The 14,225-nt window shown below is 34.4% G+C and overlaps 2 protein-coding genes across 2 annotated transcripts in view; both read right to left on the bottom strand.

The window, feature by feature from the left end:
- The window catches only part of LOC128730103 (uncharacterized), a 110,008-nt gene extending 99,766 nt beyond the window's left edge, over positions 1 to 10,242 (bottom strand). Inside the window, exon 1 of the mRNA XM_053823139.1 lies at positions 10,238 to 10,242. Coding sequence (XP_053679114.1) covers positions 10,238 to 10,242 — 5 coding nt within the window. The remainder of the gene's footprint in view (positions 1 to 10,237) is intronic.
- Positions 10,243 to 12,484: 2,242 nt separating this feature from the next.
- LOC128730104 (uncharacterized) lies at positions 12,485 to 13,235 on the bottom strand (the record flags this gene model as incomplete). Its single annotated transcript, XM_053823140.1, has 1 exon — positions 12,485 to 13,235. A coding segment is annotated over one exon (751 nt), but the record flags the coding sequence as incomplete, so codon positions are not given.
- Positions 13,236 to 14,225: the final 990 nt, after the last annotated feature.

Genomic DNA, 14,225 nt, shown 5'->3' with positions numbered 1-14,225 from the left:
TTCCACACAGGCACGAGTGATACGTCAACCGGAGGACACCGAATGGTTTGACTGGAGAAAAAAAAAGAGGTGTGATCCACGAGTGATACAAAACCAAACCAAATGTATTCCCTGCCCACACAATCGTCTAGCTCAAGCTCAAGATCAAAGTCACTAAAACTGAATTGGGGCATAGTCAGCCACTGCTGATAAAATCCGATCCGAGAATGGACTGAATGACTGAAGAAAATCGCCAAGATGCTACCACTGTTTACTCTCAAGCGTTGGCTAAAGACGTGCATTCAGTTCCCAAGAGAGTTCCCCGTTCTTTAACAGAATGCATAGTCTCGATTGCCCACATCACCATGCGAGTCAACTCGTAGATCTGACGGGGCCAAAATAAATAGGTCCCTCTTTCTCACCGGCCGTACCATTTCGGGGCTGAGGACTGGCGTGCGTGAGATTCAACAAGCAATGGTGTAAAGATACAAAAAAAATAATAAATAAGTGTAAGGGGGTGAAGCGGTCATCGTCGCCTCGTAGTCTGGCAATCTGAGCCGTAAGCATTAAGCAGAAGTGTCGTCTATGCGATCGTGCGATCACACAACACTCTGCACCGTAGGTTAAAATTATTATACCTTCAGTAAGCAAGATCGTTAGCAAGTGTCTCGGGCCAAGTAGGTATCGAGGGATCCCGGGAACACAACTGTCTACGATCAGTTAGTATCGGGAAGCGTATGAATAAACGGCACAGGTGAAGTGAACAAGTCAGGTTTTATATTTTCACCGCACTCTTCTCGGACAACTCCCTCTTCTCCACCAGGCCTGGCCAAACGCTGCTTTCTACATCTGGTGACAGCGGTGGGATGGTAGGTAAAGAGGTAGGTATAAGTAGATTAAAAATATAATATATACATAAGATTAATAGATAATCCGAAACACAGCTCCTGTGCAAGTGCAAAAAACCGCAATCGGTAGTGAAACAAAAGTGCGTTTGCGTAATTCCGGATGAGCGAAAGAGTATTTGCTCTGCGAGGCTACTACGTCCTCGGTAAATATCGAACGTAACTCTGAAAAGTTGGTTGCGGATCAGCCCTCGAGTTCAACCCCAGTGCTATCGTCGACACTGAACGATCAGTCTCGAGACTGGCGCAAAAAACCTGCAAAGCTTTAAGCAGTACTTTAAGCAGCCTTAAAGCAAGACTTTTCCAACCATAGTCTCAAAATAGAGAGCAGCACTAAACCTCTCTACAGAAAAAAAAATGGCTTATTCCAATTTCCAATGGAACGGGCGATCAAATATCGCGGTGTCGCCGCCGAGCTTGATGGTTTTCTTCACCAGGCGGACTGTTTTGCGTCCCAAATACCTGAGGGTGAGCCTGAAGAACCACTAATACAGGTGGTTATGATGAAATTAAAAGGGCCTGCTGGCTCTTATTTTTACACGAGTGTACAGTGAATCGTGGGACGAAGTTAGAAGGAAGATAAATAAGTTTTTTTTGGGGAACAAGTGAGGTTGGAAGAAATTTTTCACCAAGTGGAAACACTACAACAAAACCACCGTGAAAAATTTACTTCGTACGAGGAAAGAGTTTTGAAAATAAAAGACCACATCGATAACTACGCTGAAAGTCTCAATGAGCAATCATATGCATATAGGAACCTCAGAATTCATTTTTTGGCTGGGCTTCGGGATCGTAGCCTGATAAATATTGCTAGAAGCAATAAAAATCTTCCTTTAGAACAGTTGCTTGACATGCTTGAGGAAGAATGTGCCATGGCCGAGCAAATATCTCAGATAGAAAAGCGGCTACCGAAGCAACCGCCCATGTTCACAAATCATTCGAATAGCAATAGCTATCGTAATAGATCGAACAATAGGTTCTTCAATAGCAGCAATGAGAGATGGCAAAGCCACTACCAACACTCAAACCCACCACCATGGCATAGCTATTCAGTACCGATATCAGCAAAATTATAGTGGGTCATATTTGAATCCGCATGTTTCGCAATATACAACCCGACTCATTGTCGCAATTTCAGCCAAATAACATTTCGCACTCCCTTTTTGCCCGCACACAATTCTACAACGAATGTGTGATGCACGAAAAACCATTGCATTTGCAAAACCCACAGTTTGAGTATCAGACACATAAACGACCCTTTCAAAATAATTACAACCGGACTGCAATTGATAAAAATCATCCAAAAAACTAGCTGTAGGGGGTCTGATAAATAGCCACCTTGCCAGTCCCCCGAAAATTAAACCAATTTTTTTAAATCATCAACAAGAATTCCTTACGAAACCAAATCAAACAAACGGTAATAATATACCCAAGAAAACTAGTATCGAGCACAACGAAGTTCGTAAGATCAATTGCGCGAATAATAACATTTGTTTTTTTGTACGAGTCTCCACAACAACCGTTCGGAGCGAGATTTTGGACTATGCACTCGACTCAGGTGCCGGCTACAACCTGTTAAGCTGAGAGGGTGGCAGTACGACTAGGAGAAGAACTAATTGATAAACAGGATAGAATAAAACTTTCTCGTTTCAACGGAACTCAATCCGAAACAGAAGGTTCAATCCGGGCAACATTGCCTATTGGCGAGTCAATTTATGATGTTAAATTCTTCATCATAAAAAAAACTTCTCGTACCAGGCATCTTAGGAGCTCCGTTTGCAAAAAAAAATACATGATCACTATAAGCGAAAATTTTGAAACTATTTTCTTTAAAAAAATCAAACGCAAAAGATGACAATTGTGCTAAGGCTAACGGGATCATGCTAAGCCAAGCAAATATGGCAAACATAATCGAAAAGGAAACGCAATCGATAGCTGCATCTACGTTCCCAAAAGAACCAATCGAACACAAATTAGCAAGTTTTTCAAAACTAGACGAAAAAAACCTAGACTATGATATTTTGGAAATGAAGCAGAAAAGCCACGTGTACGGAGAAAACCGCTTAAACATGCTTTCAAAAAAAATTGATCTTAGCCACGTCACTGAAAACGAACGTAACGATTTGTTGAAAATTCTCGATAAACATAGTGAACAATTTTTTTTAGACGGTGATAAACTGACGGTCACCGGGGCTACATGTCACGAAATTGAAACCTCCACCAACATTCCTATAAATAAGAGACAATATAGATTCCCAGCAGCTATCACTTCTCAAATAAAAGAACAAATTGAAGAAATGCTTGCTCAAGGAATAATTAAACCTAGCAACAGCCCCTGGAATGCCCCCGTTCTATGTGTGCCAAAAAAACCGGACGAAAACGGACAAGTTCGCTACAGGATTGTAGTCGACTACAGAGCTTTGAACACGATAACTAAATCTTTTGTATTTCCAATTCCCTTAATTGATGACATTTTAAGTAATACTAGGAGACAGTCAATTCTTTTCAACAATAGATCTAAAATCGGGATTTTATCAAGTGCCAATTCATCCTAGAGATGCTGAAAAAACTGCATTCTCTACACCGACTGGTCATTACGAATTTACACGAATGCCGATGGGCCTTAAAAATAGTCCATCGACTTTCCAAAAACATATGAATTCTGTTCTGTACGAGCTTGGAGACATTAGCGCCGTTGTCTACCTGGATGACATTATAATTTCAGGGAGAACAGTAGAAGAGCATGATGAAAATCTTTTGAAAGTCCTGAATGGTCTTAGAGCTCATAACTTAAAATTGGAACCGGAAAAATGCAAATTGCTTAGGAAAGAAATTCAATATTTGGGACATGTTATAAACAAGCAGGAAATAAAACCAACCAGGGCCGCAATAAAAGCAATTGCAGACATGAAGCACCCTCGAACCGTAAAAGAAGTTCGATCATTCTAAGGCACAAAATTTATACCAAATGTGTCTGATAGGCGGGAACCTCTTAATGCATTGCTAAGGAAGATCGCCACATTCATGTGGTCTCCCGAATGTGACATCGCATTCCAGGATTTAAAAAACTGCCTTGTATCAGAACCTTTTTTGAAATTTTTTTAGTACATCCTCGATCTATAAAAATTTTTTTAGTACATCTTCGATCTAAAAAAATTTTTTAGTACATCCTCGATCAAAAAAAAATTTGTTAGTACATCCTCGATCTAAAAAAAAATTTTTAGTACATCCTCGATCAAAAAAAATTTTTTTAGTACATCCTCGATCTAAAAAAAATTTTTTTAGTACATCCTCGATTTAAAAAAATTTTTTTTAGTATATCCTCGATCTAAAAAAAATTTTTTTAGTACATCCTCGATCTAAAAAAAATTTTTTTAGTACATCCTCGATTTAAAAAAAATTTTTCTAGTACCTCCTCGATCTAAAAAAATTTTTTTAGTACATCCTCGATCTAAAAAAAATTTTTTTAGTACATCCTCGATCTAAAAAAAATTTTTTTAGTACATCCTCGATCTAAAAAAAATTTTTTTAGTACATCCTCGATTTAAAAAAATTTTTTTTAGTATATCCTCGATCTAAAAAAAATTTTTTTAGTACATCCTCGATCTAAAAAAAATTTTTTTAGTACATCCTCGATTTAAAAAAAAATTTTCTAGTACCTCCTCGATCTAAAAAAATTTTTTTAATACATCCTCGATCTAAAAAAAATTTTTTTAATACATCCTCGATCTAAAAAAAATTTTTTTAGTACATCCTCGATCTAAAAAAATTTTTTTAGTACATCCTCGATCTAAAAAAATTTTTTTAGTACATCCTTGATATGAAAAAAAATTTTTTAGTACATCCTCGATCAAAAAAAATTTTTTTAGTACATCCTCGATCTAAAAAAAAATTTTTTAGTACATCCTTGATATGACAAAATTTTTTTCGTACATCCTCGATCTAAAAAAATTTTGTTAGTACATCCTCGATCTAAAAAAAATTTTTTTAGTACATCCTCGATCAAAAAAAATTTTTTTAGTACATCCTCGATCTAAAAAAAATTTTTTTAGTACATCCCCGATCAAAAAAAATTTTTTTAGTACATCCTCGATCTAAAAAAAATTTTTTTAGTACATCCTTGATGTGAAAAAAATTTTTTTAGTACATCCTCGATCAAAAAAAATTTTTTTAGTACATCCTCGATCTAAAAAAAAGTTTTTTAGTACATCCTTGATATGACAAATTTTTTTTCGTACATCCTCGATCTAAAAAAATTTTGTTAGTACATCCTCGATCTAAAAAAAATTTTTTTAGTACATCCTCGATCAAAAAAAAATTTTTTTAGTACATCCTTGATTTGAAAAAAATTTTTTTAGTACATCCTCGATCAAAAAAAATTTTTTTAGTACATCCTCGATCTAAAAAAAATTTTTTTAGTACATCCTCGATTTAAAAAAATTTTTTTTAGTATATCCTCGATCTAAAAAAAATTTTTTTAGTACATCCTCGATCTAAAAAAAATTTTTTTAGTACATCCTCGATTTAAAAAAAATTTTTCTAGTACCTCCTCGATCTAAAAAAATTTTTTTAGTACATCCTCGATCTAAAAAAAATTTTTTTAGTACATCCTCGATCTAAAAAAAATTTTTTTAGTACATCCTCGATCTAAAAAAAATTTTTTTAGTACATCCTCGATTTAAAAAAATTTTTTTAGTATATCCTCGATCTAAAAAAAATTTTTTTAGTACATCCTCGATCTAAAAAAAATTTTTTTAGTACATCCTCGATTTAAAAAAAATTTTTCTAGTACATCCCCGATCAAAAAAAATTTTTTTAGTACATCCTCGATCTAAAAAAAATTTTTTTAGTACATCCTTGATGTGAAAAAAATTTTTTTAGTACATCCTCGATCAAAAAAAATTTTTTTAGTACATCCTCGATCTAAAAAAAAGTTTTTTAGTACATCCTTGATATGACAAATTTTTTTTCGTACATCCTCGATCTAAAAAAATTTTGTTAGTACATCCTCGATCTAAAAAAAATTTTTTTAGTACATCCTCGATCAAAAAAAAATTTTTTTAGTACATCCTTGATCTAAAAAAAATTTTTTTAGTACATCCTTGATATGAAAAAAATTTTTTTAGTACATCCTCGATCAAACAAAATTTTTTTAGTACATCCTTGATCTAAAAAAAATTTTTTTAGTACATCCTTGATATGAAAAAAATTTTTTTAGTACATCCTCGATCAAAAAAAATTTTTTTAGTACATCCTTGATCTAAAAAAAATTTTTTTAGTACATCCTTGATATGAAAAAATTTTTTTTAGTACATCCCCGATCAAAAAAAATTTTTTTAGTACATCCTCGATCAAAAAAAATTTTTTTAGTACATCCTCGATCTAAAAAAAATTTTTTTAGTACATCCTTGATATGAAAAAAATGTTTTTAGTACATCCTCGATCAAAAAAAATTTTTTTAGTACATCCTTGATCTAAAAAAAATTTTTTTAGTACATCCTTGATATGAAAAAAATTTTTTTAGTACATCCTCGATCAAAAAAAATTTTTTTTAGTACATCCTCGATCAAAAAAAATTTTTTTAGTACATCCTCGATCAAAAAAAATTTTTTTAGTACATCCTCGATCAAAAAAAATTTTTTTAGTACATCCTTGATCTAAAAAAAATTTTTTTAGTACATCCTTGATATGAAAAAATTTTTTTTAGTACATCCTCGATCAAAAAAAATTTTTTTAGTACATCCTCGATCTAAAAAAAATTTTTTTAGTACATCCTCGATCAAAAAAAATTTTTTTAGTACATCCTCGATCTAAAAAAAATTTTTTTACTACATCCTTGATATGAAAAAATTTTTTTTAGTACATCCTCGATCAAAAAAAATTTTTTTAGTACATCCTTGATCTAAAAAAAATTTTTTTAGTACATCCTTGATATGAAAAAATTTTTTTTAGTACATCCTCGATCAAAAAAAATTTTTTTAGTACATCCTCGATCTAAAAAAAATTTTTTTAGTACATCCTTGATATGAAAAAAAATTTTTTAGTACATCCTCGATCAAAAAAAATTTTTTTAGTACATCCTCGATCTAAAAAAAAATTTTTTAGTACATCCTTGATATGACAAAATTTTTTTCGTACATCCTCGATCTAAAAAAATTTTGTTAGTACATCCTCGATCTAAAAAAAATTTTTTTAGTACATCCTCGATCAAAAAAAATTTTTTTAGTACATCCTCGATCAAAAAAAAATTTTTTTAGTACATCCTTGATTTGAAAAAAATTTTTTTAGTACATCCTCGATCAAAAAAAATTTTTTTAGTACATCCTCGATCTAAAAAAAATTTTTTTAGTACATCCTCGATCAAAAAAAATTTTTTTAGTACATCCTCGATCTAAAAAAAATTTTTTTAGTACATCCTTGATATGAAAAAAATTTTTTTAGTACATCCTCGATCTAAAAAAAATTTTTTTAGTACATCCTTGATATGATAAAAATTTTTTTAGTACATCCTCGATCAAAAAAAAATTTTTTTAGTACATCCTTGATTTGAAAAAAATTTTTTTAGTACATCCTCGATCAAAAAAAATTTTTTTAGTACATCCTCGATCTAAAAAAAATTTTTTTAGTACATCCTCGATTTAAAAAAATTTTTTTTAGTATATCCTCGATCTAAAAAAAATTTTTTTAGTACATCCTCGATCTAAAAAAAATTTTTTTAGTACATCCTCGATTTAAAAAAAATTTTTCTAGTACCTCCTCGATCTAAAAAAATTTTTTTAGTACATCCTCGATCTAAAAAAAATTTTTTTAGTACATCCTCGATCTAAAAAAAATTTTTTTAGTACATCCTCGATCTAAAAAAAATTTTTTTAGTACATCCTCGATTTAAAAAAATTTTTTTAGTATATCCTCGATCTAAAAAAAATTTTTTTAGTACATCCTCGATCTAAAAAAAATTTTTTTAGTACATCCTCGATTTAAAAAAAATTTTTCTAGTACATCCCCGATCAAAAAAAATTTTTTTAGTACATCCTCGATCTAAAAAAAATTTTTTTAGTACATCCTTGATGTGAAAAAAATTTTTTTAGTACATCCTCGATCAAAAAAAATTTTTTTAGTACATCCTCGATCTAAAAAAAAGTTTTTTAGTACATCCTTGATATGACAAATTTTTTTTCGTACATCCTCGATCTAAAAAAATTTTGTTAGTACATCCTCGATCTAAAAAAAATTTTTTTAGTACATCCTCGATCAAAAAAAAATTTTTTTAGTACATCCTTGATCTAAAAAAAATTTTTTTAGTACATCCTTGATATGAAAAAAATTTTTTTAGTACATCCTTGATATGAAAAAAATTTTTTTAGTACATCCTCGATCAAAAAAACTTTTTTTAGTACATCTTTGATCTAAAAAAAAATTTTTTAGTACATCCTTGATATGAAAAAATTTTTTTTAGTACATCCTCGATCAAAAAAAATTGTTTTAGTGCATCCTCGATCTAAAAAAAATTTTTTTAGTACATCCTCGATCTAAAAAAATTTTTTTAGTACATCCTTGATATGAAAAAATTTTTTTAGTACATCCTTGAACAAAAAAAATATTTCGGATCGTCCATGATTAAAAAAAAATTTTTTTATTACATCCTTGAACAAAAAATGTATGGAAAAAAGTGACATTTTCGAGCGGCTCGCGACGGCTTTATTCGTACGTCCCCCTACGTAGATCCGATCTGTTCGACTGAGGCCCTTAAAAGATCGCCGACCGCTCGCTCTCTCTCTCTCTCTCCGTGAGTCACAGGCCGGCGCTGTCGAGACGATCAGACCTGCGTAAATGCGCGAGACGACACGTACGTACACGCGCCATGTGGCACTGACCTTCGTTTTTTCTCATTTTTTCCCCATTATCGCCTATTTCGCGCTGGCCGCTTTACACATGCGCGACGGCTGAAGTTCTTTTCTTTCTCGGTTACACTACATGTTTTTTTGTTTTCCGTTCGATTTTTCATCATTATTGTGTTTGGTGGATATAGCGCTTTGGTGGATTTGGATTGCCTATTTAGAAGCATCTCCAACACCTTCGAGAGAAGAGCGTGAGAGAACGGACATTCTGAAATGTTTTATTAAGAGTTAAGTTTTAATTCCAATCACCTCTGCCAGCCAGCCAGCAAGCCAACAATTTCCGTGGCGAGTTGAACCGAGTGTTGCACGTTTGACACGTTGATCTATCCGGCCTGCTTAGTTGACTGACGTACGCTCTCGCTTTTGTTTTTTATTTGGGTGGACAAACAGAACGAATTCACGTCGGCGGTACCTCTGGAGATCGCGCGGGAACTTTAACCTTTCAACGACAGCCTCTTTCAAGACCAAAGCCCCCCCAAAAAGGCCGGCCGGTTCATCCACAACGACCTGGCATACCGAGCAACAACCGAGCAACAGTTTCGAGAGGCGTTAATACATAATAATAGCCGAAAACACACAAACGTAATGCAGCGCAACACTGCTGTGTTGCAGAACAGTTGAGAGGCGAACAAACAAACATTTGCTGCCTTCGCTGATTTGTCAGTGCTTGAAGTCAGTGCTTTGTTCTTTTAAGAGATAGTGTTAACAGTAGCAATAGGAAAAATTAGTTCTAACACATCCTTTCCTTTTACCTAACAAATTAACAACAGCTGATGAGCTAAATGCATTCGAATTAAATCTTGCGAATGAAGTTGTTTTTTTTTTTCAAAACGCATTTGATCTTTTTCGAGAGTAAAATGTCCACAAATGATGTGCAAAAGAAAGCGCACACTGCCTATGGGTATTTTTTTTTATCGCATTATTCCTAGCACAATGTGCTCGTGGCTTCAACGTGGTGTTAGCATTAAAATAGGTTCATTCGACAATCTATCTTACATTATTTGCTACGATCGGTTCTAATACTTTTGAAACGGGAAGCAGAAACACTGTTAGTCAATTTTTTAGAAGGAAAATTGAGATATGCAGCTAAAAGAGTTCATTTAAAGGATGAGAACGTAAAAGACGTTTGCCATCGTCGGCAAATAGTAGTTTTAAACGTTTAGAAGTAAATAGTTTTATGATATTTTTTTCGCAGCTTCTTGCTTAATTTTCTTTAAAATGTTGTTAAAAACCGCAGGTGTGTTATGATTCATATGTTAATGATGTTATTCATTTTAGTGATAGTTTGTTGGCATGGCCAGGCTTTAATAAAAAAGTTCATTAATGTTTTTTTATGCATATCTTGTTACATTTAGCGACAAGTTTTGCAAACATTATATGTAGATCTTTACAAAGATAAGAAAAAAAAAACAGTAATGTACCTTAGCTGATGTACTTTATCATCGCTTTATATACCTCATTTATAGTGCTTGAACTTAAACTTCCCGTGTACAAAAATGTTTTTGTTACATGCGCATAGAGGGGTTTGAAATATGCTACCCCCTTAACCCGAACATATATGTATCTTTTGGTAAAAAAATCAGGAAAAACCGCATAAACAGGATTCCGTTCTCATTCGGGGTGCCTAAAAAATATACGAGCAAAAGAGACCGAGGTAAGCGAAGCGAGTCATCAAAGCGAAAATGCCATTTATGAAACACAATACAGCCCTTGTTATTGAAAAACGGTCAAAAAGAAAAAGGTACATCAGAAAAAAAAAACCGTTCATCAGATCCGATCGTTCATTAGCATTTAGATATGATTTGGGAAATAACTGTTTCACATTTCCACACACATTTATACCTAGGTATCAGGTTTAGAAATTCAAATTTTTTACAGGTTTTATTGGTTTTTTTTATCCATGGTAAGTCTTAACAAGAAAATAAATCTTATAATTGCTTTTAAACTACAATTAGTGTCGAATGCCATAGTAATCTTCAAAGCGTATAACATTGCCTATTAAATTAGGGCGCTGACCATGTGTCAAAATATATTTTCTTGCAATCGATAGCTGTACAAATCTTTATCAAAGCAATACATTCGCAGAGGTTGAATTTCATCAGACAGGTTTAACGAAATGAGAGAAAATCGTTGAAATCGGCAAAACATCAGATATCAGTGATGGTAAACAAGAATGTTTTTTTTGTTTATTATCGATTGATTAATACACACTCCACAGGTGATAACATTGAGGATTTCTATGATTTCACAAAGCTAAGAAAATGGTAGGCGGCTGCATTTGATAGGTATTTTGTTCTATGCCTTTGGTAAAATATCACACCTCGCATCGTAATCATGCGTCCACATGCGATCGGTGATCATAGAACATTCGCTCACAAACAGAATATAGGTAGAAATTGTGCAGGTACCTTCAACATGGGCGAAAAATGTAAGGGCAAGTCAAACGCAGGTAAAGTGGCCTGCGCGGGAAGAAAACCTACCCCAACAAAGGCACTGCTGCGGACGACCGATTTCTCTCGGGTGGGCTTTTTCTCTCCGAGTGCTGCTACGCTCATGTAAAATGCTCGTCGAATGGAGCATTTTTCTCTCTCTCAGTCGAAGAAATACAAAACCCCCGTGTGATTGTAGTGACAAAGGACGTGTAGGAAAATTCCAATGTATCATCGGAAGAGTTAAAAAAGCGCTCGAATCGCGAACATCGCTAACGTTAAAGCCAAAAAAAAGGGTTACTTGAGTCCTCACCGGTGTCGGCCTAAACTACTCCTTAACCTGCCTGCTGAGCATCGAACTCGAATCATCCGTCGATGCGAGAGTGCGTGATCCTCTGTTCAACTGCCTTTCCGTAGCTTTGGGCTGACACAGGCTCTATCGGCAGACAGACAGACAGACAGACAGAAGTGTGCTTTTGATCGCCACCGTAACACGTCCTTCGCAATTGATCGCGCTGGCAGCAGCAGCACTGAATCTCTGACCACAAAACCCATCCGATGCACTAGCACTACTAGCGCGGGGAAATATCGTGTGACAGAAAACTGCCTGAACTCTGCATCAGGTCAAGCAGGTTGAATCGAGGCCACCGAAATAGCCCGATCCGATGCGATCCGAATCCGATGACCCTCACCGACGGCATTGGCATTGGCGAACAGCTCGTCCGTCAGTTTCCGGTGGTCAAGTTCAGCCATTGGCCGGCAAACGGACTCCTTCTAAACCCCTTCGGAAGTTCACGACACGTGGTTCAGCCACCACAAGCTACTGAACGCGAGTTAACACTTCCACTTGGTGTAAGGGTTTTTTGAAAGGTTTCGGATTCCTCGGACAGAGTAACGCGTTGTAGAATTTTGGAACTTTGAACTGAGGAATGTCTTTATTTTTACCTTTTTTTGTCTTTTTATATGCTAAAATGGGATGGATGGCTGAGGCTGACACGTTGTTTTGTTGCTTGATTTATGGTGGTTTTGGAGTACCGGAAGTTTTGGCGGGTGCACATGTTTTATTCGGATTCCCGGGGGGAATTCCAGTACGGGTTTTGGCGGATGCATATGTTCATTCAGGCGCCAGGGTACAGGTGATTAGTTTTTAATGATGTCGCTGAGCATTGTAAGCGGTTGCATATTCGTCTCAGGCCTTTGCATTGTTGTAGATATTGTAAAAAAAAACAGAGGGTACGTGACGATACGATGATAACTCGCCCCTCCTTAAATTTTAAGGCTCCGTCCGAAAAACTGCCATCATCGCCGGCGGTTTAATGGTATCGGTCTGGATTTCTTGTTCGGGTTGATCTGATGTAGTTTTAGAAGTAGGCTGTCCTCGGATGTTTATGACTGTTCGTTTTTGCTTTCTGATGATTAGGTATACACAAATAACAATCAATAGCATTATCGGTGTACTTGCTAAACTGGTTATAGACCAACCGTTCCAAGTGAAGCTCTTCGATTCTAATCGAATTTGATGCATCTCTTTCCTAAGTTCCACATGTATTGAATAGAGATGTTCGAGATTGGGGTTTAGCACGTTGTTTACTGATGTAACGTTTAAGCCATAGATGGGGAGATTCAGCGGTGATCCATGTAGTTCTGTTTTGTTATTTGAAATCTCTTCCTCATTCAGGAATATTTCACAAGATTTGTATGACAGGAGAAACGAGCCTGTCAGATTTCTCTTCTTTAGACCGCATGTGGTTTTTATTGTAAATTCAACGGCTGAGTTGATAGGAATGTGCATCATGTCTAGATGGATAATTTCGAATTTTGTTGGGTTCGCTACAAAATCACACGCTGCTTGCTGTCCTCGTAGAAGGGCTGGGAAACATTCGCCGTTATCTTCTTGCAATTCTTTTAAATCATAGATATACTTGTTGCCGTTTGGTATGATGAAGAGTTGGGAGTTTAGGGATAGGTAAAATTGTTTAGGTACATGAATTTTCTTATTCCTATTTGTTATTGTTGTTTTTAGGCTTGGGCCCACATGGACAGAGGAGGCGTGGTAGGCCCAAACTGAGATGGAGTGATGGCGTGGATGCGTCCGCCTAAAAGGCCCGCGGATCAACGATTGGCAGGTGACGGCGCTCGACCGCGAGCGGTTCCGGTTTCTCCTGGAGCAGGCCAAGACCGCCAAGCGGTCGTTAGCGCCTGATAAGAAATGATATGAAAAAATTTTTTTTAGTACATCCTCGATCTAAAAAAATTTTTTAAGTACATCCTCGATCTAAAAAAAATTTTTTTAGTACATCCTCGATCAAAAAAAAATTTTTTTAGTACATCCTTGATATGAAAAAAATTTTTTTTAGATACATCCTCGATCTAAAAAAAATTTTTTTAGTACATCCTCGATCTAAAAAAATTTTTTAGTACATCCTCGATCTAAAAAACAAATTTTTAGTACATCCACGATCTAAAAAAATTTTTTTAGTACATCCTCGATTTAAAAAAAATTTTTTTAGTACATCCTCGATCTAAAAAAATTTTTTTAGTACATCCTCGATCTAAAAAAAATTTTTTTAGTACATCCTCGATCTAAAAAAATTTTTTTAGTACATCCTCGATCGAAATAAAATTTTTTTAATACATCCTCGATCTAAAAAAATTTTTTTAGTACATCCTCGATCTAAAAAAATTTTTTAAGTACATCCTCGATCAAAAAAAAATTTTTTTAGTACATCCTCGATCTAAAAAAATTTTTTTAATACATCCTCGATCTAAAAAAATTTTTTTAGTACATCCTCGATCTAAAAAAATCTTTTTAGTACATCCTCGATCAAAAAAAATTTTTTTTAGTACATCCTCGATCTAAAAAAAATTTTTTTAGTACATCCTTGATATGAAAAAATTTTTTAGTACATCCTCGATCTCAAAAAAAAATTTTTTAGTGCATCCTAGATCTAAAAAAATCTTTTTAGTACATCCTCGATCAAAAAAAAATTTTTTTAGTACATCCTCGATCTAAA

Source organism: Anopheles nili, unplaced genomic scaffold, assembly GCF_943737925.1.
Source record: "Anopheles nili unplaced genomic scaffold, idAnoNiliSN_F5_01 U_low_cov_13, whole genome shotgun sequence".
NCBI classification, from domain to species: Eukaryota; Metazoa; Arthropoda; class Insecta; order Diptera; family Culicidae; genus Anopheles; species Anopheles nili.
Note: the sequence above shows the minus strand (reverse complement) of the source record. Positions and strands in the feature narration are given on the sequence as shown.